This window comes from Prunus persica, chromosome G1 (assembly GCF_000346465.2).
Source record: "Prunus persica cultivar Lovell chromosome G1, Prunus_persica_NCBIv2, whole genome shotgun sequence".
Lineage (NCBI taxonomy): Eukaryota > Viridiplantae > Streptophyta > Magnoliopsida > Rosales > Rosaceae > Prunus > Prunus persica.
Window position 1 is genome coordinate 28407324 of NC_034009.1, and position 23623 is coordinate 28430946.

Consider the following 23623-nt stretch of genomic DNA (forward strand, 5'->3'; position numbering starts at 1 on the left):
TGTTTCCTTCTCCTTTTTGTAATTGACCACAATCCCTATCTGAAAAAAAAGGAAAAAAAGTTTTTTTCTTTTTCTGCATAATATGGTGATGGTGGCTTACGCTGTGTAATTGGATAATCTTCCTCTTGTGGAAAGGAAAAGCACAGTTAGAGAACAATTGAGGAGAATTGTGAGTTTTGTGTTGAATTTCTCCTTTTGAACGGGTGGGAATACTTTTTTTTTTTTCCCTTCTTTTTTCTATTAACTCCTTCAAGGTATTGGACAAATACCTACTAATACTAAATGCTGTTTTTTTGTTTCATAATGTTGTCCAAATTATAAAGGGGTAGTTGGTTGGTTGATGCCTACACAACAAGAGGAAGTTTGGATCTAGCAGCCAAGCCAACCATGTTAAGAATCTGTCATCTGTTGTGCCCACCATAAAACCTTCTATAACTTGAGTTTAGAGCAAATTTTTGCAATTTTGCTAAGAAAGAACCCATTTTGTTTTGGTCCCTACTCTTCTTTTGTCTCTCTTGGCTTTGGTGAATGCTTAGGGTTCACGTTTATTGTTTTGCACTCCATTACTTAGCTAAATTAATTGTCCTATCATATCCTATGTGTTAAAACGTCGTTGCCATCTTAAATTCTAACTTTAGTCTGCAAAATTCTGCTACTTGGTTGTCACTGTGTTTCTGCACCATGTCTTTCAATCTCGTTTATCAGATTTTTGAGTTCAGCTTGTTAAAAAAATCAGCTTTGCTCAAATAACTCGGATATATGCAAACATATTACCAAATTACCAAAAGCCATGGGCAAAACACAAGGCCCATTTTGTGCTTGAATTGAAGATGTGTGTGTGGGGTTGAATTGGATATTAACAATTGGAAAATATTTCTCTCTTTATTATGTAAGTAAAAGCTCATGTATTCCTGTAATGCCAATAACAGTGTGACATGTGTGCAGAATTTTTTTTATAAATATTTTTTATAAATTATTTTTATATATATATGTGATACGCAAAAATGAAGAATAGTCATACGAAATGAGGCAAGTACTATCTTAACAATTTGCAGGAGCAAGAAGGAAAGAGAGTGAGTGACTTAACAGTGAGAAAGGCTCAAATGGACAAAAGCTATGAAGGGGGATGGGGCTGGGGCAGATTGCCAAGTCCATGCAGGGACTGGTTAGGGTTTCTAAAAGCCTTTTTGTCAATTTGCATTTGGCATTTTCTTGTCAGATTTTGGACTTGATGACACATAAATAAAATATTTAAACCGCTACAACCAATGCCAATTTGGTAACCAAAGAGATTGTAATTGGACCCACATCCAATGGTGGGACCAAGCAAATGGGATCTCTCCACTCCAGCATAAAGACCGAATTTTTTACCGCCTTGATTGGGTAAAAAATATGACGTAAAAAGTTGAATTGAATAAAGGGGTTTGCGTATAGTCACTGACAGAGTTGTTGGGTGCATTAAATTCTTTGGATCTCTCTATCTCTCTGCCTGTCTGTGTCTCTCTCTCGGACCTCAAAACCCAAAAAGGGTCCTTTAGTATATATGCTCTCACTCACGCATTCCAAGCCCCCACCTATTTCCAATTACGTTGACCATACAGATGCTTACAGCCGTTGATGTATTGTTTTGATAGATGATGAAAGGAACGGTCCAAAAAGATACACGTTGGCTTCTACATCATACAAACTGTACTGGATAATTGATTGCTAGTGTTCAGCTCTTGTTCCTTTCCACGACGGGACCATCTGGTAATTGGCATGCAGAAAGAGAGAATCAAAATTTACTCATCTCAAGAGGTAACATATTTTATTGGAAATAAATAATAGCCTTAATTGTAGAAATACCCCTACCCTAAATTATGTTTTGTTTGACTTACTAAGAACGGTGATTCAATCACATGACCTCAAATCATGGTCCGTATTGTCTTATAAAAAAGAGAAATTCAAATACAGAATCTCGATTGTAAAGATAATTACTGTTAAACATTCAAGTTACAAATCTCTTTCAAACCGTGAATTAGTTCTTATTTTAGTGGGTTATAAGTCAAAATCCAACCAACTGTTTACTTACTTGTGCGCAAAATATAATAAGATAAGAAGAGAATGCGGATGGTAGTATAAGAGAACAAGAAAATAAAACACATGGAATAATACAAAAAATTTTGTTTATAATAAGACTAGTTGGGTTTGCCCTTTGTTTGTTTATTTGTTTTTTATGAGAAGCTCATGTCAAAGATGAAGGCGATAGGATTATAGACCCGTGACCATCCTCTTTTGATCTTTTCCTTTTCCTTTTTAGTTGTTTATAGACATGTGATTGGTAAAGCCCGTGACATAGCCCTCCTCCTAGTGTTGGTGTTGAACTTGGAAGTTGGAACCAATGGTCCCTTCACCTAATACAAATTTATAATTAATTAAGCATTATCTTAGACTTTTAATATTAAACAAACACTTTTTTCCCCTTATAAAAATATATATTATACAGAAAAGTATGTATCTGAGAAGAAGATCAAAAGAGAGCACTGAGTAAAGTCATGTGATAGAGAGCTGTTAGTCTCCAGAGCTCCAATCAAAACTAGAAACCCTAGATAGGCAAACTTATTTACTCATATCCACAAACAATTGTTCCATTCCCTTTGCAATTTCTCCTTACTTCAATTCCGATTGGCGGACCCAAAAATAGACGTAGGAAAGAGATCCTCTAAATCCAAAGTCAACAATCAATGGGATCATCAATAATTGATCAACAACTACAACAGTATCAAGTTGCTTCAATTGGTTGCAAACTGCGAAGGCAGATGCCTATATATATATAAGTCGTCGATGGAAACATATGAAAAAGACAGGGTGATTCCAATGCAATGCAAGTTCATATAATTGTAGTTTTTACGGTGATGGTGAAAGTCGAACTCTATCTTATAAAGAAAATGAAGATAAGAAAACATAGCTCTGAATTCATATCATGAGAAGTAGGGCCATGACAAATTTAAAGCTCGGGGTCATTCTTCAGTCTTTACTCGATGGGAAATTAAAGAGGATTGTGTGGGTGTGGTGGATGTCCTTTTTGGCTTTTGAAATATTACATTATTACTTTAGACAAACATGTTGGTGCAATCAATCATGCATGCCCTGTCCAACCTCCCCACTCCACTGCTATGCCTATGCGGTTATGCCCCCACCCTCTCTCCCCCATTGGGCTGGAAAATGAGAAAACAAATGATACCCCAATTTAGCCCCTGATCTTCAGCTTGGGCCCAGGATTTACAATGTAATTGTGGGCTGGGCTGGGTTGGGCTCAATTTCAGGCTACTAAGTGTATAAATTGTTGTGCAACAGGCTTTTGTATCCAATTGAAATTTCTGGGTAATAGTTTAATTTGGAAGATAAATATATCTCTGCCATGTGCTACTTTACACTACACAAGCAAAGCTATAAATTTCAAGAACATGGGGGGTTTTAATGCTTTTTGCAACCATCCATGAAGCTGCTATGTCTCTTAATTTTATATGTTTCTACTCGCACAGCCTTGGACCTTTTGTCTCCCCACAACACTGGGCAGGTTCAGGCTCTCTATGATAAGGTTATGAATTTAACTTCAAGCTCAAGGAGCTGAATTTAACAAACTACATATTTCATGCATTTCATCAAATATCACAGAAACTAAACAGAACTATCTGGTTCTTGCTGCTAATTAAACTGGTTCTGAGTAGCCTACTTCCTCTGATGCAATGTGGTTGATGAAGCGGGTGTACGTTTGCAGAAAAACTTGTATGAAATCCAGCCAATCATAGACTGTCATGTGGAAATGTTATCACGTATGACATACTGTGATTGATCAAAGATAGTAAAATAGTGTTATCCCCGTTTTATACAAGTATTTCTCATGGGTTTGGGCTGCAGGAACAAACCAAGAGAAATGGTAGTGCATTTGTAGCTGTATAGCACAACATAATAATTGGGTTGTTGATTTGGACAAATCATATCTTGTATCTTGTTTTGTTGGCTTCATCTATAATATAATCCAAATTAATTAATGTTTTTTATGATACCCAAGTGTTAGATTTTTATTTTTTTTATGTGTCTCACTTTTCAGATGAGCATCCACTACTTTCTCTAAATAAAAGAGTCTGGAATTCTACAAAAATCATTGGAAACCAAGATTGTTAAAGAATGATTATCAGATTATCCTTCCTTCCTCATTTTGGTGTAGTAGTTAGATATTCTATGTCCTCCATCCTCCTGAGTCTCGAGTGTGATTTGCACCTAACTTCTTTATCTGATATTCTTTTTTCCAGCCTAAAACTTCCATAGAATAATCATATAATGACATAAAACTTATAGGTTGAGGAGAATTAAAAAATGCATCGAGAGGCCTTGGCATTCATTCATAGGCAAAAGAAAGGGGAAGAAAGACTAAACTAAAAGCATTATTTGAAGGATGTTCTGAATATATGAACACCAACTTCAATATTCCTTATATATTGAACTTAAAATTAACCAGTTTTGAAAGGGACTGATTGGGTAGGGCTTCCCTCATTCTTTGGAACGAAGCATTCTTACTTCTTACAAATCACAGTTTGATATATGTACAAAAGTAATTCATCAAAAAAACAAATAGAGAAATCTCTACACGCATGTCAAACTATGATTAGTAGGAAAATAAGAATTCTTACTTCCAGAAAAGGAGGCGAGTATTTTTCTTCTAAAAAATATCGCTACCTACTTCTATTCTTTTGGGGCTATGTAACATCAAGACAAGTTTTTCAATTTAACATTATAAAAAATAAAAATAAAAACAGTATAGTTTATAGTTTGTTTGTTCTTCATTTGGTGGGTGTGAATGTGATGGATCATGAAAACAAAACCTTATAACTTGAATTAAGTCTCCTCATGGCTCAACCACTTCAACAGGGATCGATTAGCTAGTCCACTTCAACTATACTATGACAAATGCCTAATCAAAGACAAAATCAACCCGTTATTACTTTTAAATGTGGGTTGCTTAAGCATCCCATTCTGATTAAGGACCCCACTTTAACACACACTAATTGCATTGTTTATGTTGTTAAATTGTTGTTGTCCATACTTTTTTTTATAAATAATCTGCACAAGTTTAGCAATCATTGAGTTCTTCATAGATAATGGAACATGCTATTCATGCATCGAAATTTTGGGACCTCCCTCCCTTTTTTTCTCTGTTTTCCCTTAGAGTGGCCTAAACAAATTTCATACCATCACATTTAAACAATTTTCAGTATTAATAAGTTTTAAGGTGAACAACCAACAAAATGCCTAATAAATATGAATCTCATTTTCATTAACGACTGACAATCATCCATACACATGTGTGATTGTCCTAACACACAGGAGCGGAGACACATACAGACCTGCAGTGGCCGTGGTCCTCCAAAGCTCCTTAAAAAAGCCAATAACTCTTAAACACCTGCTGCAATATCAGTTAAAATATAAAATTATAAAAACCTTATAATTACAATATTGACCCCCAAAAACAAACTACTAGCTCCACCACTGCTAACACATCTGGCTAAATAAATCTTGATGTGAAATAAGACTAAGAGGTTGGTGGTGTCTTTACATGCAGAATGAGACCCAAAATTTTATATAGCAAGAGTCATGGTCAGTAGTCACTTGTCAGCCGACTGATTCTCACATTTGGACGTGCACAAAAATTTAAACCTAGAGTCTGCCTTTCCACAAGTGCCACTCTGCCATTGATGTCGACCTTCCACACTTGCATACTATTCATCGACAACTTTTACGTGCAAAATAATTTGAACTTCATTTCACAAGTTTTTTCAGCACTCAGTTATATATAATATAACTTATGTATATATATTTAGCTGCATTATGTATTGCGATTGAATCAAGATTCAGCTGCATTATTTATTGCACATAGGCAGACTCTGCACAGTCACTTATGAATTTGATTGAAACTACTTCAACCTAATATTAGAATATTCCACGTTGAATAAAACAAGTCAATGGTAATATGAAAATTAATCCAAAAAAGGAAAGAAAAAAAAAACAAACTAAACCCAAGCAAAATAGTAAGTCTAAAAATATGGTTTGTTGAAGGATGACATTGGCAGCAGAGGAGAAGAGGAGAAGAAGAGAACGCGTATGAGGTGGGTGGGTGGGTGTAATTTCTAAAACCCTGATAATTAAGCCATACCATCAAATTAAAATCCCACCTAAAAAACAACTAATCAAAAAAAAATTTAATTAAAAAAAGCCACCCAAAAAAAAGAAGATAAAGCAGGGGAGGAAGACACAGGAAGACAGAGAGATGGAGATTTAAAAGGAAAATAGGATCCGAATTCAACGGCGCCTGTCTTTCTTTCTCTTTCTCTTTCTCTCTGTGTGTTGGGTTTTGTGAGGTGTTTTCTGTCTTCTCGCCGTTATAATCTGTTTCGCATTTCCTGTGCGGAAAATTCATTTGGAATTAAAGCAGCAAAGGTTGGTTGAAAACAGAGAGAGGCAGAAAAACAGAGACAAGTTCAAAGAAGGAGGCCGAGTTCCTCACAGGGAACGACGGTTTTCCTCTTCTTATTTTCATGCCGGAATATCAATTCTAAGTCCCTCCAGGTCTGCAATTTCAATTTGCATGTTTCTTTCTCTGTTTTTTCCCCTATAAAATCTGATCCAACGTACGTTTTTTGCTTCCACTATTTTATTTTTAAAACTTTAATGCGTTGAATATGATTGCGCATTTACTGTTTCTTTAATGGTTCATAACACATTGCAACCACTCTCTTTCTACCACACGATCAGATGTATTAATTTCTTTTGACATCATAACTGGTTCTGGCTCTCAAATTATCAGACTCTTCTCTTGTCTTTTCGATCATGATTCATGACTGATGGGGACTTGTGCAGTGCAGACATAAATTTTCCAATATTTCGTGTTCCATTGGTTCTCTGTCAAAACTTACATAAAACGTTTACAGATCGAATGTCTTCAAGAATATTCACCTGGTGGTGGGTTTGTAATTGCATTCAGAATTTATTGATGGTTTTTTTTTTTTTTTTCTCTCTGTCTTTTTTCTTGTTGGGGTTATCTTCAGGTTTTTCTCAAAAGCATGGCCAAGTGATACTATCATTTGAATTGAAGGTAACTATTTTGAAATCCGGCTACGCGCTTAAAGTTCTGTCAAATGAATTTGTACAGATGTTCTCAGAAAACAAAAGAAGAAAAAATAGTTGTGTTTTAATTGTATGTTTAGAATTGATTGGACTAATTGGGTCCATGCCAACTTCAATATGTTGTAGCAGGAAAATGTTGGATTTTGCATTAATGCACATCCTAGCTACTTCTCATATTTTCCCTTTATTATTGTACAGTTTGTTTTTGAACTCCACACAACCAATCATAATGAGTTGGCATAGCTTGCTCTTATATCTTCTTATTGGCTTGCAGAGGTTAAATATATATGCATATGTAGACTGCTCTACATCCAGTGTGTCTTCTGTTATTGCAAAGTTGGCACATTACTTCAAGGAAGAAGTAGTTGTGTTTTTTTTGTAGAGAGGAGCTTTGTGATGGGTGTCTGTGTTTCAAAACCTCATGCAACTATTAAAGCCCAGCAGAAAAGGGTCCGCAGAGTTGCCAGACGCCGGGGGAGGAAGATGAAGAAGGTTGTCACGTCCAATTCTGATGCAGCTACGAGACGGTCTGTTAGTGAGTTTGTACATCTTGACTTTGAGAAAGGTGCTGCAACTACCTGCAAGAGATCTGAGGTTTCTAGTGGCACATTTCACCTCACTCAGCTTCAATGGAACCACAGTCAGATTGATGGAAATGGTGGTAAGTTTGAAGTGTTTAGGACTTTAGAATTTGTCTGTTAAATAACTCGATGTACATAGAAGATGTGAATTGAAATTATATCAAACAGAGGAGCAATATGAAAAGTTAACAAGCAAAAGAAGATGTGATTTCTGACTGTAAAGATTTCAACTATGTGCAGGAAAATGCCCAGGGGAAGCATGGTTTGACTCCCTTAGTATTATGGAATCTGATTCAGAAGATGACTTCTGCAGTGTGCATGGAGGTAATGAACTTAAATCTCATCACAAATTACCAAAAGTGATTGTTCTTTTGTGTGTGTGTGTGTGTGTGGCAATTGTGAATTATAGTCAACACTAGTTCTGTCTTTCTGGGTGTCAGATGGATTTCCTTTAGCAGGTAATATCCCAAATGGTCAATTGGTCCAGTATGAAAGTGCGTCATGCATTGTAGATAGTGGATGCAAGTATGAGGGGTTCTATGAAAGTTACCTGAAAATAGATGGAAATGCACGCCATTCGGTCGAGAAAACCCAAGTCAGTTTCAATGACAAGAACCCTAAGCAACCGGCAGTTATCATGCTTTCTTATAAGAGGAAATCCATCGACGAAAGTGAAAAGACCGGTGAGTACCTAATCTAAGTTTCTGCAGAATGTATATGGGTTTTGTGATTATGAGATAGCAATGTGATGCTGCATTTTATTATCCACTAACATTGCTTAAATATGAGTTTAAGCATACACACACACTGCTGCAATACTAAGTGTAACAAGTGTATGAACAGGTGCGTCTGATCATAAATACTTATTTCGCCCAAGAGCAGGACTTCGCATTCCTTGTTCAACCGATGAGAAGCCAAGTCCTGGATCCTGGTCTGCAGTTCCACCTTCAGTATTTAAGCTCCGTGGCGAGAATTATTTCAAGTATGCTAGTTGTTTGCCTGTTCCTAATTTTGTTTTTTCTTGATCATTGATTTTGATGGTAAAAAAACATGAAAAATTTATTATGCAGAGATAAACAGAAGTACCCTGCTCCAAACTACAGCTCATACGTACCAATTGGTGTTGATTTGTTTATCTGCCCCCGAAAGAGAGATCACATTGCTCAGCATCTTGAGCTTCCTTCTGTAAAACCACATGACAAAGTTCCTTCCCTCCTGATTGTTAATATACAGGTTCTCTCTCCCTCTTTACCCCAAAATAGTTTGCTGTAGGCTCAGTTTTGACGGTGTTGTAGTTGTAAAACTGAGGTGCAATTTCATTGCATTCGTCGCTGTATATAGAAAACTTCTTGTGAATTGATTCTGGTGTTGTTGTTGCAGTTGCCTACTTATCCTACCACAATGTTCCTTGGTGATTGCGACGGGGAAGGCATGAGTCTTGTATTGTATTTTAAAGTGAATGAAAATTTTGACAAAGAGATATCTGCTCAGTTTCAAGACAGCATCAGGGTACTTCCTCATCAATTTTCCAATTTTCATATCTCTGATCTGGGTGCACAGAGTATGACTTTCTTTATGTTTTGTTTTCTGTTACAGAAATTTGTTGAGGACGAGACAGAAAAAGTAAAAGGGTTTGCAAAGGATTCAGTGGTTCCTTTCAGGGAAAGGCTAAAAATCATGGCTGGATTGGTCAATCCAGATGACCTCCAGTTGAGTTCTGCAGAAAGGAAGCTTCTATCTGCTTATAATGATAAGCCTGTGCTTTCCCGTCCTCAACACAATTTCTACAGGGTAAAAAGAAAACAACAGAAAAAGAACATATATTTCTTGTTCTCATATAAACTAAACCAGTGCTTTCAACTAACTGGACCTCTGCAATCTATTTGACAGGGACCTAATTACTTTGAGATTGACCTAGATATCCATAGGTTCAGCTACATATCCAGGAAAGGACTTGAATCATTCAGAGAGCGTTTGACCAACGGCGTGCTTGATTTGGGATTAACAATCCAGGTACATTCAATATGAAACCCTTTTTTTTTTTTTTTTTTTTTTTTTTTTTGAGCTACCAGTTTTTACTTTTACACTGACTTGGGGTTTTCTTTGCTGGTTTTGGCAGGCACAAAAACAAGAGGAATTACCAGAGCAAGTCTTGTGCTGCCTGCGCTTGAATAAGATGGAATTTGTGAACCATGGTCAAATACCTACGCTTGTAACTATGGATGACTGATTTGGACGGGCACCTGGATCCTGGAGGGTTTGCATTTAAAAGCCTGTAATTTTCTGGCCAAAACACCAAACAAAAGGCATGTTTTGTAAACATTAGGTCACTGCGACCTATTCAATTCAATGGTGTCAACATGAGATCTGTAACCCACACTATCATAAATTGGTAACAAATCTTATAAACAAAAATGAGGACTTAAAGTTATATGTGAGATTGCAGGTTGCTTATTTAGGTTTTGATAAAAGAAGAGATCAATGATCCTGTTTCATAAACGGATCAAGTTGTGGGTTGTGGTGATGAAAATTAACACGCCATTGATGCAGCAGCAATCATAAAAACTTGTAACAGAGGATTCTAATCACATAACTTTGTGCTCAAACTACCTATTAAATACTTTTCTACAAAGAAAGACTCTAAATCAAGAACAAAAAGAAATAGGCAAAGCCAAAAGTCGTAATAATTTCGGGGATTTTCAGTTCAAACACCGATGCAAATAATCATATAAAACAACATCACTCTTTCCATATACAAAAGAATGCACAGAAGTTGTAAAATTTTAATACAGTATGCTTGTTAATTAGTTTACATACAACAAAAATTTGACCTGACTTCTTCCTTTCTCCTCTGTACATTAGCAATTGCGTAATTGGGCCTTGGTCAAAACTACGGTCTGGAGTGAAAAACAGATTCAGACAAAGATCACATACAACTTTTGCCTGCTTTGTGGAAATTTCAAGTTCTCCGACTCTTGATTGCTTTCCTGTTGAAACTCACACAGAAATCATGTTATTTGTTCTTCTTTTAAGCGTAAACGTGCTATAGGCTGTTGGTCATTGTTTCTAAGATCCATCTTGTTAATCTTCTCAGTTCCTGCATTGACTGCTCTTAGATTTAAGGCATTGTTGTTGGCTGCGTAGTGGCTGCCAGTTTTAGAAGCTGGTACATCATGATTATGTTTTCCCTCATACGTTGTTATGACAGCTTTAGGATCTGTCGAGGCTCTCTCTACATGCTTACGGACATTGCAGGCAGGGAACGTGCATTTGTAATAGCTCCTGCAGAATGCAGCATGACAGATGAGGAACTTTTTTAACCAACCATGCACCAAAGGATATACTCCTTTTATTGAAAATGTTAGGCAACATAAAATTGACACAATCTTAACATCAAGACCAAAAAAAAGAATAGGCAATGAAAACTAGAAGGTTTTCAGCTCTCAAAATTCATTTTCCAGGATTTAAATCTATATGCTATTAGATTTGTAAACAGTTAATGACATGTATTGATATGGTGATGGATTTTTAAACATTTTATGCCATGTGAAGGACATAAAGTGTTAGTTTTGTAGTCACATAAGAAAATCTAGTTCCGTTCTCAAAATCAAACTAAAGATCAGCACCAAACCTCCTTGAAAAAGTCTATTATATTCGAACAGTAAATATGACTAAGCTTAGAAATTAGGATAAGCAGTATTACCGCGGATAAGGGTTGCCTTTGACGACTTTCTGCCCATACTTGCGCCACCTATAGCCATCGTCTAAAAGATCGACTTCACTGGTTGTCTGCACTATGATTCTAGGCTCTGTCACAGTCCGATGTGAAGAAGCTGGCTCTGCCCTAACCTCTGTATTTCTGGAAAAATAAAGGGAATGGTGCTAAGGATACAAGATAAACAGGGAACATTAACTAGACCACAAGTATGCATATCCATATCTACATAAAATATCTACCGTCTCTTTGGGTCAGGTTGATCTTCATCTTTTTCATCTACTCTGGTTTCAGCATCTCCTACTTCCTCACTGTCACTAGTCCCAGATAAATGATCATGTGTTGCTTGGCTAGATTCCTGACCCTTCTTAGATTTGCTCAAATGCCCACCATGAACTTGGGAAGCTAAGTCAGGATTCGCCTGAATGTTTCCAATCGGATTTCCAGAATCCTTTGCACGCTTGGACTGAGGACGTTCATGGTTGTGCTCACCCTTGTAAATAATCTCAGTTATTTGTCCATCAATTGAGCGCTCAACCTTCTTCTTAACAGGACAATTTGAATGCGTGCATTTGTAATAACTTCGAGGAAACTCACTGCCCTTCACCTGCTTCTGCCCATATTTCCGCCAATTGTATCCATCATCATTAGGCTTATCAACAATAAACGAAGACGGTTGGGATCTCTGATCAGAATGGGAGATGTCAGATGATTCTTTTAAAACCACCCCAGAGTCAGCTGCTCCAGATGGCATCTCCTGGGGTGCTGTTGAATCGGAAGTAAAGGCTGGAAGCTGTGTCAAAGATGTGGCGGGCGCTGTCGATAAAGAAGATGAGTATTCAGTTGGGATATGGAAATAGGAAGAGGATTGTGCAGCCTGAGCTGTGACCTGTGCTAGGGCCTGCTGGTGTGTCATTCCAAAGGGTCCCTACATGATGCAAAAATCACAACCATAAGAAACCGATTCCGAGTAGCGTATCAAAGCAACAACAAAGCCCTAAGCAGATTGGTTTGAAGTAGCTTTATCCAATTTTCCTATAAAACAAGTAAATCAATTCTAAGAACCCAGAACCATTGCCTGATTCCCCACTTCCCCGGGCAAAAAAAAAAAGAAAAAGAAAAAAAAAAGTTACTAAATTTAGAATCTTTAATCTGTACCTTAATTACAACTTCTTGCCGCCATTTAAAACGGACTCAATCTATCGAAAATTTGCTACTTTCTTTTCTCGTCAGTTCTTTATAAATAAATAAAGTTACCATTTTTTCCTCAGTCCAGGCAACAACTAAAGACAAGACATTGTACTCGGAAAAATCTAAACCGAAAAAAAAAAACGAAACTTTTCAAAAATCCCCAACTCTCAAATAAGCTAGCAGCCTAGCAACCAGAGGTAACGGTAAATGAGTCGAGTACCTGACCAGGCGAGAAGAGCCCCGGAGAGTCGAGCAAGCCCGGAGACGGGACCGAAAACATCGGCGACGGTCTGTTCTGCTTGAACCGGAAATCGGAGTTGTCGTCGCCGTCGGCGGAGCTTCGGTTTTCGAGCTGAGGGAAGCCAGGCGGCCTGGCCGCCGGAGACATGGCTCCTGCGAGCAGCTGAGAGAAGGACTTGCAATCTTCGCCGTCGGACAAGAAGCTGGAGACGAGCGTCATAGGCCCTGGGCTGAAGCCGAGGCCGAAACCCGGCCCACTATTGGCGCCGCCGGAGTTGAAGAGCGTCTCGAAAGAGGTGCGCGGAGGGAGGGTGATCGTAGGGCGCGGCGGAGGAGGAGGAGGAGGAGCAGCTGATTTCAAGGGTGACGATGAAGTGGAAGGCGGTGGGCCCGGCGGCTGCTCTTGGTTCTCAGCCATTTGATCGACAAGCCAAAGGCCAGAACTTTCAACTAACTCTTTCTCTCTGCTTTTTTTCTCTTTCTGTGTAGTTTTGTTTGCTTTGTCTGTCTGAGTGTCGATGTGGTTATTTTTGGCTCTGTGGATCTGAAATTCAGCAAAAAGTCCACGCCGCAGATACGAAAAAGCTCTCTCTGATTTTCCCTTTTATTTTCTGTTTTTGTCTTTTTTATTTATGGATTTGTTGTTTGGTGTAGGTGGCGGTAACTACCACTCCCTCCGTGCTCCAGCTTGGATGCGAAATGACGACAATGCCCGAAGACTTTCCGTAAACTACGGGATTGCATTTCTTTTGTGTAGGGTATCAATCAATGATGTTCAAAACTTCCAAACCTTCCAAATGTAAAAGTTTTGAGAGCAGATTAGTAATAATAATAATAAATAAATAAAATTGAAAACGCAGTGATTTGCCGGAGAAGTAGTTTACTGGACATCCGGATTATGGTCCTATTAGCTATGGAACCCTCTCTCTCATGTGAGGTGGTGGTCTTTTAAAATATCGGTTAACAATATCTTAATTTTGTATGCTATTAATAATGTTATTAATTGATAAAATTTGGTGGTATAAGGCTGGAAAGTGAAAATGTTACGGATGTTAGAATTCGAACTCAAGAATAATTATTCAAAATCACTACACTTGTGGGAATGCTATTTAGGATTGAAGCATACAATCTATTAGAATGCTAATTTAACTGGTAATAGGTGGAAAGCCTTAACACACACCTTTCATGTGGGTGTGAAATTTTTGCCTCTTTCCGCATAAACAACTCATATTATTAAGTAACGTGGGAACACACACGGCGATTGACTTATAATGGTAACAGTAAAAGGGAGAGTGGATGAATCTAATAGACTATTGGTTGGTACTAAAAATTAAAATCATGGGAGGGGACTGGGCTAGTGTAGCGCTGTCTGTCAGTGTTGTCTGTGTGCTGCAACAGTCGCCATCGCAAACTGCACAAACTGAACAAGCTACATGCAGATGCATATATAGATACATACATGGATACGTACATGTAACATGTTACAAGTTGAGTTTAGAAAACTAAATTGTCGGTGTTCTCATCTCAATCTGTAAGCCCTGGGCTTGTAGCTAACCTTGCCTGCTGTCTGTATTGTTTTGTTTATCAGAAAATCCAAAGGCCCAAAGCTCACAAAAAAATCCAACGCATTAAAAATAGTGGATAAAATTAATAAATCTGCAAGTGATATTTGTTATATATTATTCATCATCTGCAGACAACGTGCGTTCTTATATTTCTATACATATATATACACACAACAGGATGAGATCGTGGCCGCACCGCACATATTCTGCCAGGAATTGTTATCCAGATGAAGGAAGAACCACCTACCTCCTCCGTACTATAAGTAGCTCAACGTGTTCATTATGAACATACAATCACAATCACATCCCAATTCCCAGAAGAGTCCCTTTCACCTATTTATTACTTTAAAAATCACTGATTTTACTTTTAAGCCAAAAGTCACTTTTGGTCCCTATAGTTTGACATTTCAATCACTTTTAATCTTATAATTTCAATTCCGTTAATTTTATCATTGTAGTTTCATGTTTGTAGCAATTAAGGACAATCCTAATTTCTGTCAAAATATTTTAAACTTTTGTTATCTATTGAAGGGTATTTTGGTCCAAACTTGCATCCCCTCCCCAACAAGCCAATACTCAAGAACAATATCACCCAACCCCAGCTAGCCACCACACCCCTATAACTAACCGCCACCACAGCCTCCCAAGGCCACCCCAACCCCATGATATCATGGACTCATAGATCTATATGTATTTAACAATTTGTGCAAGAAAAGTAGTGAATGTTAAAATAAATAAATAAAGCAACAAGAACACAATCAACAATTGAACAAAAACCTAAGGAACCCAAAACATAATTGGGCTAAAATCAGAGGGGCAACCGGTCTCCACAGCCCCCACCAAAAGTCCCACTTCCAATCTCTCCTCAATTTGCCCTCTCTCTCCCAACTCGATCTCGTACTTATTGCTTGGAGACGTCAGTCGGTCGTAGGGCAACTATTGGAACATAGCTCTCAACTTGCTAGCTTATGCCTTGTGCATTTTTTGGGGTTGGGGCAGCCTTGGGAGGCTGTGTTGGCGTTTAGTTATAGGGTGTGGTGGCTGGCTAGGGTTGGGTGGGGACTGCTCGTGACTGTTGACGTGTTGTGGGAGGGGATGCAGGTTTGGACCAAAATACCCCAAAATAGATAACAAAAGTTAGAATAATTTTATGAAAATTAGAATGGTCCTTAAATTGCTACAATTATTAAACTACAATGGCAAAATTGACAGAATTGAAACTACAAGGTCAAAAGTGGTTGAAGTGCCAAACTATAGGGACCAAAAGTGATTTTTGGCCTTACTTTTAATCCTGACCTAAATTAGATCGGAAAAGCTATACCTATTTAAATGTCCTATTTAAATGTGCGTATTTAACTACCAAAAATTAATTAAGTACACTTAATAATATATATATTTTTTGTCAAAGTTGCTGGAAAATTCTATTAGAAACAAATAGAAAGGTTTACATCTGCAGCAAGAATATTAAAAAATCATCCAGTTCCAACATAATCTCAAACATGAGTACTTAATATTGAGTGTTGTTAAACGAACTCTAAAATTAACTAAGTAAACCTTATTTAACTACCAAAATACCCCTAATATACTCTAATACAATGTATCAAAGTCACCATTCCTCCATAAATGTCCAATATTCTAACATTTTACAAAAACAATTTATTCAGAAAAAGTCAGACCAAGTGGTTTCTAGATTTGCAAATTCCACAACACGAGGAACACATAAAACGAAATTTTTTCTCCATTAATATACTCAACATCGTTATAAAACCACTTCATGGCCATAAGCAAAACATAATCATCATAGTTTTCTACAACAAAAAATCAGACCTTTGGGGTAATCCAACCCTCTTCTACACGGATCAATGGAAGAAAACCAACAGTCATTCTGTTATATCTAACTTATATGTGATGCAAGAATGTAATTCACATAGAGAAATAATCTAATTCACTTCAGTCAAAATGGTCTCTTTCAGTAAATTATCGGAGATGCATAAATTTTCCAATTCTAAGCTGACTCTTACTTTCTCACTCTTCAGCAAGATACACATAGAAAGCCATAGCCTCTGGCTCAAAATTTGGATCAACCATATTAAGATAAAGCAGCAACTAATTTAATAGGTTTAAGCTCTAACATATTGAAAATGATCATTACTCAACAAATAAAAAATCAAAACAAAAGGTCTGATCATAGAAGAACACATTCGCAGTTCATAGTAAACTAGTATTGAAAATAAAAGTAATAGCAAAAAATTGCTACGTTTGATTAGGGTTGAATGTGTGGAGTAAGGTCTATTTATTAAAATTACACTTATTTCATAATTCAATATATCCTTTTTGATCATTTTATACTATGATAAATTAGTAATTCAATAAATAATTTGATAATAAGATGTAACCAATTAATTTTAGAGTTCATTTAACAACACTCATAATATTTACTAAAACAAGTTATGTGGCACCCAACTAACATATAATTGACTAACTATAACTAAATTTACGACCAACACTAATTAAATGTTAAGATGCACTTTGTACTCTAATTCTTGATAAATGGAAGATCCATTATTGGGTTTTTTTTTGGTTTAGATGTGAGAAGCACATTCTTGTGAAATTATTATTAAATGGCAAACACCTCGCAAATGATTAATATAGTTGTGAGATTACAGGATATTGGCGCTATTGGTTTTTGGTCAAATGGCATCAATTTGATCCATCCTTATTTTTTTAATACACACGATAGTTTAAACTATAAGGGCAAATAGGGTTTCTCATACACACATAAAGATGCCCTAGTCACCTTTTCTCTAGCCTCATTTATGGTTGCAAAGACTTGCTATTGCGGAACTAGAACCAGGGGCATTTTTGTGCATAGGGCAGGTTGGGTGTCGTCCAGCCCAAATTTTTTCAACAAAAAAAACCCTACATATGTTATAACATATTTTCTTATTTTGGACTCATTCTCATTATCAACAAGAAGTATTATTCTCATTCTCATTGCATTTGCTTGTGTTTTTTATTTTTTTTATTTTTTTTGTTATACTTTTATTTATGTATAGAAATGCATTTGAGGATAACACTCATTATGTCTCCATGACTAGGTGTATCTTTTTATGTTTATTAATATGATTAAGTGTATCTTTTTATGTTTATTAATGAAATTCACTCGTATCTTCAAATTTAGTATTTAAATTTTGCCTATCTGACTTTCGATCCTAAATCCGCCACTGACCGAGACTGTTCCTAATAAGATCCGCCCCGAATTCCTCTCAACCCAGGATGAATTTAGTGGCATTTTCGGCATCATACCGATGCCAGGCCCACTTACTAGAGACAAGAGACTTTCTGCCGAAAATTCGACAGAGTCTTCCTTGAAAAATAGACTTTTACCAAATTTCTCAACCTGTTAAAAACACAATTTATAACTCCAACTGGCAGCATGCAATAGAAAGATTCAAATATTGTACATAGATGGCCTCCAGCCTTACAAATCAAACTCTAATATGGACGATAACAGAGCATATCTAGAGAATTTAGCTTACAAATGAAAATGAAGTTCAACAGGAGAGAAACGAATAAAAGAGTCCTATGAAAGTTCGAGGTTCGGAAGCTCGTAACTCGGCTCTGCTGCTCAGTTCAGTCAACTACTGGTTGGGAGGCGCAAAACAGAAAAGTGTGAGTGGATGAAAACAAGTTTAGTTCACAATTGAAACCAACATAGTATAACCCCACCATTTAGAAAACGATGCTGAAACCATATGCATTCAAAATCGAAATAGCCATATATGTATAAATAGTTGAATCAAAACCATAATGAAATCCGAAATCCCATAAAGGTACTTTGTTTTTCAACCCAATCAAACCATTTCAATATACTCGAACTGACAGGACCCGATCCAAATTTTGCTTTAGAATTCGAACCCGACCCTGTGCTTGTCCGACACCTGGCGGATGTCGGGCACAAATGATTTAATTACCTTTCTATGCAAAGCACGATAAAAATAACAAGGTTGACTTCTACCAAAAAACCAGCAGAGTTTCCCTTGTAACTGGCTCAATACCAAAACATTTTCACATGCCAAACAAGTATATATATATACAACCAACTGCTAGTATACATATATATATATATACATTCCAACAGTTCAATTCTCAGTCTAGGACAAAACATCAGAGCAAGTACTAAGAATTTACAAAGGAGTCAATCTTTTTACAAAACAAAAATCATACATCAAAAGAAAGGCGCGGAAGATGGAAAACGGCCAGGTGGTGGATTCCTGTGCACGTCTACTGCCTAGGAGCGCAAAACAATAAAAAGGGTGAGTGGACCCAAAAACAAAGTTTAGAAAAATAACATATGAACATCCGATCCCCACTGTAAAAACAGTTATACAAACTAGCTTATTTTATTTATTTATGAAATCAATGCACGTATATAATTATACATGTATAAGCCAATCATACTCATGGTCAACATTAATTCTTTAAGGTATTGAAAACAGTTTAAAACTACCACCTAGGTGTACCCTTTATTTCCGTCAATTCCTTATATCCGCCAATTCCTTGCATCACCATGGGTGACACATACTCGCAGGTCTCAGTGACACGAGGTCAGTCCGAGCCGCAACTCGCAGGATTCAAGGGACCGTAGTCCACCTTTATCCGCATTACTCGCTCCACACGAGTTCGAGTACCAAGGAACTTGTGGGGCAAGGGCAACTGTCAAGCATGCTGACTAAACCGAAGGCAACCAATATAATCCGAAGGCAACATTTAATCTCTGGGTACAAGGTGATGTCGGAAAATATAAAGTTTCTGAAGAAAATCTGCTGGATAACTGAATTCCTGTAACCTTTAAAATTCTGCTGCTATTTATCTGATTACCTAGAATTTCATTTCCTATATCATTTAAAGGAGATTTCACTCGGCAGCATGCAAAATAAAATATTCAAAAGCATAAAACAGCGTATAACTAAAACTGAACTGCTTAAATTCATTTATAAAAACAAAGAGTCCACTCACTAGTAGTCCGAGCTCGCTGCACCTCTTGAAGGTCCCTCCTGCTGGTCAACTGGTGCCCGGGTGCTTGATTTAATGACCATAATATTCTATTAATACAATATAGTATTAATACCCCTGGCTTCTAGAAGTACGTGCATCAAATTAAAGTTATCACTGTGCCCATAAAAGCTTTCCTTCCACTTGGACTAGTTTAGCAGTATCTTGGGACTCAAAAAACGTTAAAGATCCAAAAAGATCAACCGGGACCCCACGGGTCCATGACCTCACAATATGATTCAGAAGCCGCTAGAAGGTCCAATATATCTAGGACACATGTCCCGAGGGTATTGATCTCGATCGGATGGTCAGATTGATCACGATCGTGCAATCGCATAATTTATAAACCCTAGCCCTAGGGTTCGTGATTTCGGAGTATCCGGGGCTCCGATTCACGATCCGTCGAATCCTACACGTTTCTGAAATTATCTAGAGTAACATATCTGAAATTGATTACAATCCAACGGCTCAACAGTATTGAACCCGGAAATCGCACAATATGGAAAATCCATTCGAGGCTCAAACGGTATCCAAATTGAGCTCCGCGAAGTCCTACGCGCTCGTGACAACTAAGGATCGCATCAAGACATGGTGCCACTTCACTACCCTCGCCCACGCGCCGTCACACGCGCCGGCAGCGCTGGGTGTCCAAAGCAATTACGCATCGCCGGAAAATCTCAAAACTACGGCTCCAAACTCCTACCCTAGGTATAACACCATATTTGGAACCACTTTTGTTCTTGGACCTACCCCAAAAACTGACCAGAAGTGGCCGAACACGGAGGCTGAAAACTGGCCGAATTCCAATTTGAAAACCGAGCTTGTTACGGTCAAAATCAATGCAAACCTACCCAACCATCAGCTAGAGCATGGAAAATTGGTAGAAATCCATACCTTACTCGACAAATTTGGAGAAGAATTGAGGGAGAACGAGCGGGTTGAAGTTTCTGTCAAAACCGCTCGGTTTTCTACAGTTTCCGGCCAGCACCGGTTGTTCCACGGGCTGAGAGTGATTGAAAAGGGAAGAGGAGGTGGTGGCGGTTCAAACAAGACCGGTCTCGTGGCCGGTGGTGCTCCGTGGTGGCGACGACGTCACAAAAGCTCATCGGGGGAGGAGGGGAGGTCGCGCGACGGGAGGGGGAGAGAGAGAGAGAGAGAGAGAGAGAGAGAGAGAGAATGAGGGTTTTAAAATCTGATTTTTCTTAATTATCATTTTGCCCCTCGTGATATTTTAACTGTATTTTCTTCGTTAAAGCTCCGATTCGAGCCCACTTCGTGTCTGCGAACTCATTTCGTCGTGCTCTACGCAACGGTGTATGTGGAATTGTCAATTTCCTTTTCGGGTCAAAAAGTCAACTTTTCTTTAATAAATTATTTCAAGGGCAAAATTATCTTTTTCTCTTAATAAATTACTCATTAAATATTAATTAAGGTTTGGGTTATCACACGAACCATTCTCGAGACGTATGCCCGTTGGAACGGTGAGCAAGAAAGTATCCTCACCGATAGATAATAATGAATTAATAGTTATATATATATATATGTATAAAATGTGTAATATATACAAATATATAAATAAATATATAGGTATAACATCACCTAGTTTGTACCGAGGAAACAATCCAACCATGAGATTATTTGACTAGTTTACATGGAAGAATCCTCAATTGACCATGTGGCTAGGGAACGAGCCGTCCAACTAGGACTAAGCTCACCAGCACATACAGCAGAATCCTTAATACTTGTACGCCTATGACAAGTCCTACATGTGCAGACAAACCCCGCTAAAGGTCTACGAAACACCTCTTCAAAGGTGCCCTGGTTCCAACATATCCAAGTATCTCAACATTCCAAATCCAAAGTTCCAAATTCGGGGAGGTACATAGGGTAGTGCTTACAGCACTTCAAACTGACATAACTATAATCCACTCTCTTTTCACAATCTCATACCAACATCCCACGTACCCCACACATAATCAATCATAATATAGAAATTCTCAAAATCCACATATATAAACTCAAGATACTCAAATATGCCAAAACCCGAAGATAATGCAAATATTTTACAAAAATATTAAATTTCACAATTGAATATATAATATATTCAATAAACCATTAAATCAATATGCATAATTTTTCCATCATAAAACAATGTTTATTATTTGAAAACAAAGTCCACTCACAAGTAGTCCCATGCTGCTTAACCTTGAGAGGATCCCGCCTGCTGTGTGCGAGTAGCCGGAGTACCTATTTCAGAATATGAGTACGAGATTAATATAAAACGCTTCGAATGGGAACTTTAAATTAAAATCCTAGTTTTTTGGGTTTCAAGTAAGTGCACGAGGAACGAGATGTTCCTGAATTCCAACTATGTGTTTCGGATGATGGGATAGCCTCGGAAGACGATTGGTCAACTGGGCGATCAAATTTTCCAAATTAGGTCAACTGGGCCCACAAGGCCAACGACCTCCGATTTTCGATCCGGAAGTTCCTATAGGTTTCACAAGGTTTAGAATACACGTCCTGCAAGTTTGGTATGGATCAAATGGTCGGATAGCTCACGATCGCATGATCGGACGGTTATCGTTTAACGCAAATTTTAAGTTATTGAATTAGAACATTCGGGGCTCCGATTTACGATCCGCGAAATCCTACACGATCCTAGGAATGCCTAGATCAACAAATATGAAATTGAAGTCAATCCAACAGTCCGAACATATCGAACTCAGATAACGCCTAATATGTGATATCCGATTGACGGTCCAATGATAACCAAATTCAAATCAAAGCATACCTTCGTGCTCGGGACGACATGAGGATTATTTTAGGAACAAGAGGGACAACAAAACAGTACCCACGTGCCGCCACAAGAGCCGGCAATGCTAGGGTGTCCAAAGCGATTTCGGCGATCGAAAAATCTCCAAACCGCCGGTCAAGACTTATACCTACATGATCAGGACATTGATTGGAGCAACTTTTGTTCTTTGACCTACCCCAAAGAGTGGCTGGAAGTGGCCGAAATCAAGGGCCCAAACCAGCCAAAACTTCTTGTTTGACGACCAAAACGCATAAATTGATCCTAAATAACCCAACTAGCAGCTAGATCACATTGAGAGGATGGAAAAGCATACTTGGATTGCAAGATTTGGTTGCCGAAAACGTCTAAACGAGCTTCGTGAAATTTCTCACGAAAATCGGCCGAATTTTCGTGTTTTCCAGTGAATGCTGGCAGTTCCAACGACAAGGGAAAGGCAGGATTGAGAGAGGGGGAGGTGGCGGTTCCAGCGGTACCGGCCTTGTGGCCAGTGATGCGTTATGGTGGCGGCGATGGAGGCGGCTCAAAGAGGCAATCGGCTGAATTTTCTGATTTTTATCAAACTTTTTTCGAGAAATTTACCATTTTGCCACTGAGTCTATTTTGATCTTAACTTCTTCGTTACAACTCCGATTTGAGGCCACTACGTATCTACGAACTTATCTCGGCACGATCTACGAAATAGTACCAGTCATTTCCCCAAAATCCTTCCGGATTATAAAGTAACCAAATTACCCCTACCCCCGATGGCAAAATTGGAATTTCTGGATGGATAATTAAATTAGGGTCGAGGTGTTACAGTTCCATTTCTCATATTTATAGAGAACAAAACAATGTTACTGACCATATGGCTCATATGGGTCAAAATTTCAATTTGCGTTATCATGTTGTTGATCTTCCCCTCCTATTATAAGCCTCTTCGCAAACGATTTTGTTAGGATTACCACTGCTAGGCTTGTCCCACTGTAGTTTTTTTTTTTTTTGGTTTTCCTTGGGCTTCAACTTTCAATGTAACAAAAAAAAAAAAAAGGTCATTTGGATTCAAATAGGAGATCACAATTTTGCAAGTCTAAGGCGACTAGACCATGTTGGCATTTGACCCATCAACTTAATACAAGTCCAAAACTGTAATGTGGCCTTACAATTATCAATTAAAGTTGAGAACTTTTTTTTGCTAATTGGGAAATAAGTTGCTTTTTCCCCTTCCTGCGAGAACCCTTTTGTGCAAAACAAAATAAGTAAATTTAGATTTTAGCCACAAAAAAATTTTCACTTTAGGAAAAAATCAAAACTTTTC

The 23623-nt window shown here is 37.8% G+C and overlaps 2 protein-coding genes across 5 annotated transcripts; one reads left to right on the forward strand and one right to left on the reverse strand.

The window, feature by feature from the left end:
* On the forward strand, nucleotides 5797-10216 carry LOC18788527. 4 transcript variants are annotated; one of them, XM_020554382.1, is made up of 11 exons: nucleotides 5797-6606; nucleotides 7086-7132; nucleotides 7439-7825; nucleotides 7986-8069; nucleotides 8204-8428; nucleotides 8589-8727; nucleotides 8816-8978; nucleotides 9126-9254; nucleotides 9342-9536; nucleotides 9636-9758; nucleotides 9865-10216. In XM_020554382.1, the coding sequence occupies exons 3-11, from the start codon at nucleotides 7561-7563 to the stop codon at nucleotides 9973-9975; spliced, it is 1434 nt and encodes a 477-aa protein (XP_020409971.1). In that variant the 5' UTR covers nucleotides 5797-6606; nucleotides 7086-7132; nucleotides 7439-7560; the 3' UTR covers nucleotides 9976-10216. The 4 variants fall into 4 exon arrangements, with proteins under 4 accessions (XP_020409971.1, XP_020409968.1, XP_020409970.1 ...); XM_020554379.1 differs by having other exon boundaries at nucleotides 5798-6606; nucleotides 8186-8428; XM_020554381.1 differs by lacking the exon at nucleotides 7086-7132 and having other exon boundaries at nucleotides 5798-6606; nucleotides 8186-8428.
* LOC18789223 (probable WRKY transcription factor 3) lies at nucleotides 10408-13642 on the reverse strand. Its single transcript, XM_007222810.2, has 4 exons — nucleotides 12872-13642; nucleotides 11703-12388; nucleotides 11449-11604; nucleotides 10408-11027 (listed from the first exon to the last, which is right to left on the reverse strand). The coding sequence occupies exons 1-4, from the start codon at nucleotides 13307-13309 to the stop codon at nucleotides 10754-10756; spliced, it is 1554 nt and encodes a 517-aa protein (XP_007222872.1). The 5' UTR covers nucleotides 13310-13642; the 3' UTR covers nucleotides 10408-10753.

Coding starts and splice junctions, on each gene's coding strand:
- LOC18788527 (XM_020554379.1), top strand. CDS start 7,561: ATGGGTGTCTGTGTTTCAAAACCTCATGCAACTATTAAAGCCCAGCAG. Junction 9,255..9,341: donor AGTTTCAAGACAGCATCAGG/GTACTTCCTCAT, acceptor TTTCTGTTACAG/AAATTTGTTGAGGACGAGAC. Junction 9,537..9,635: donor CTCAACACAATTTCTACAGG/GTAAAAAGAAAA, acceptor TCTATTTGACAG/GGACCTAATTACTTTGAGAT.
- LOC18789223 (XM_007222810.2), bottom strand. CDS start 13,309: ATGGCTGAGAACCAAGAGCAGCCGCCGGGCCCACCGCCTTCCACTTCA. Junction 12,389..12,871: donor GGCTCTTCTCGCCTGGTCAG/GTACTCGACTCA, acceptor TGCATCATGTAG/GGACCCTTTGGAATGACACA. Junction 11,028..11,448: donor AAAGGCAACCCTTATCCGCG/GTAATACTGCTT, acceptor TGCATTCTGCAG/GAGCTATTACAAATGCACGT.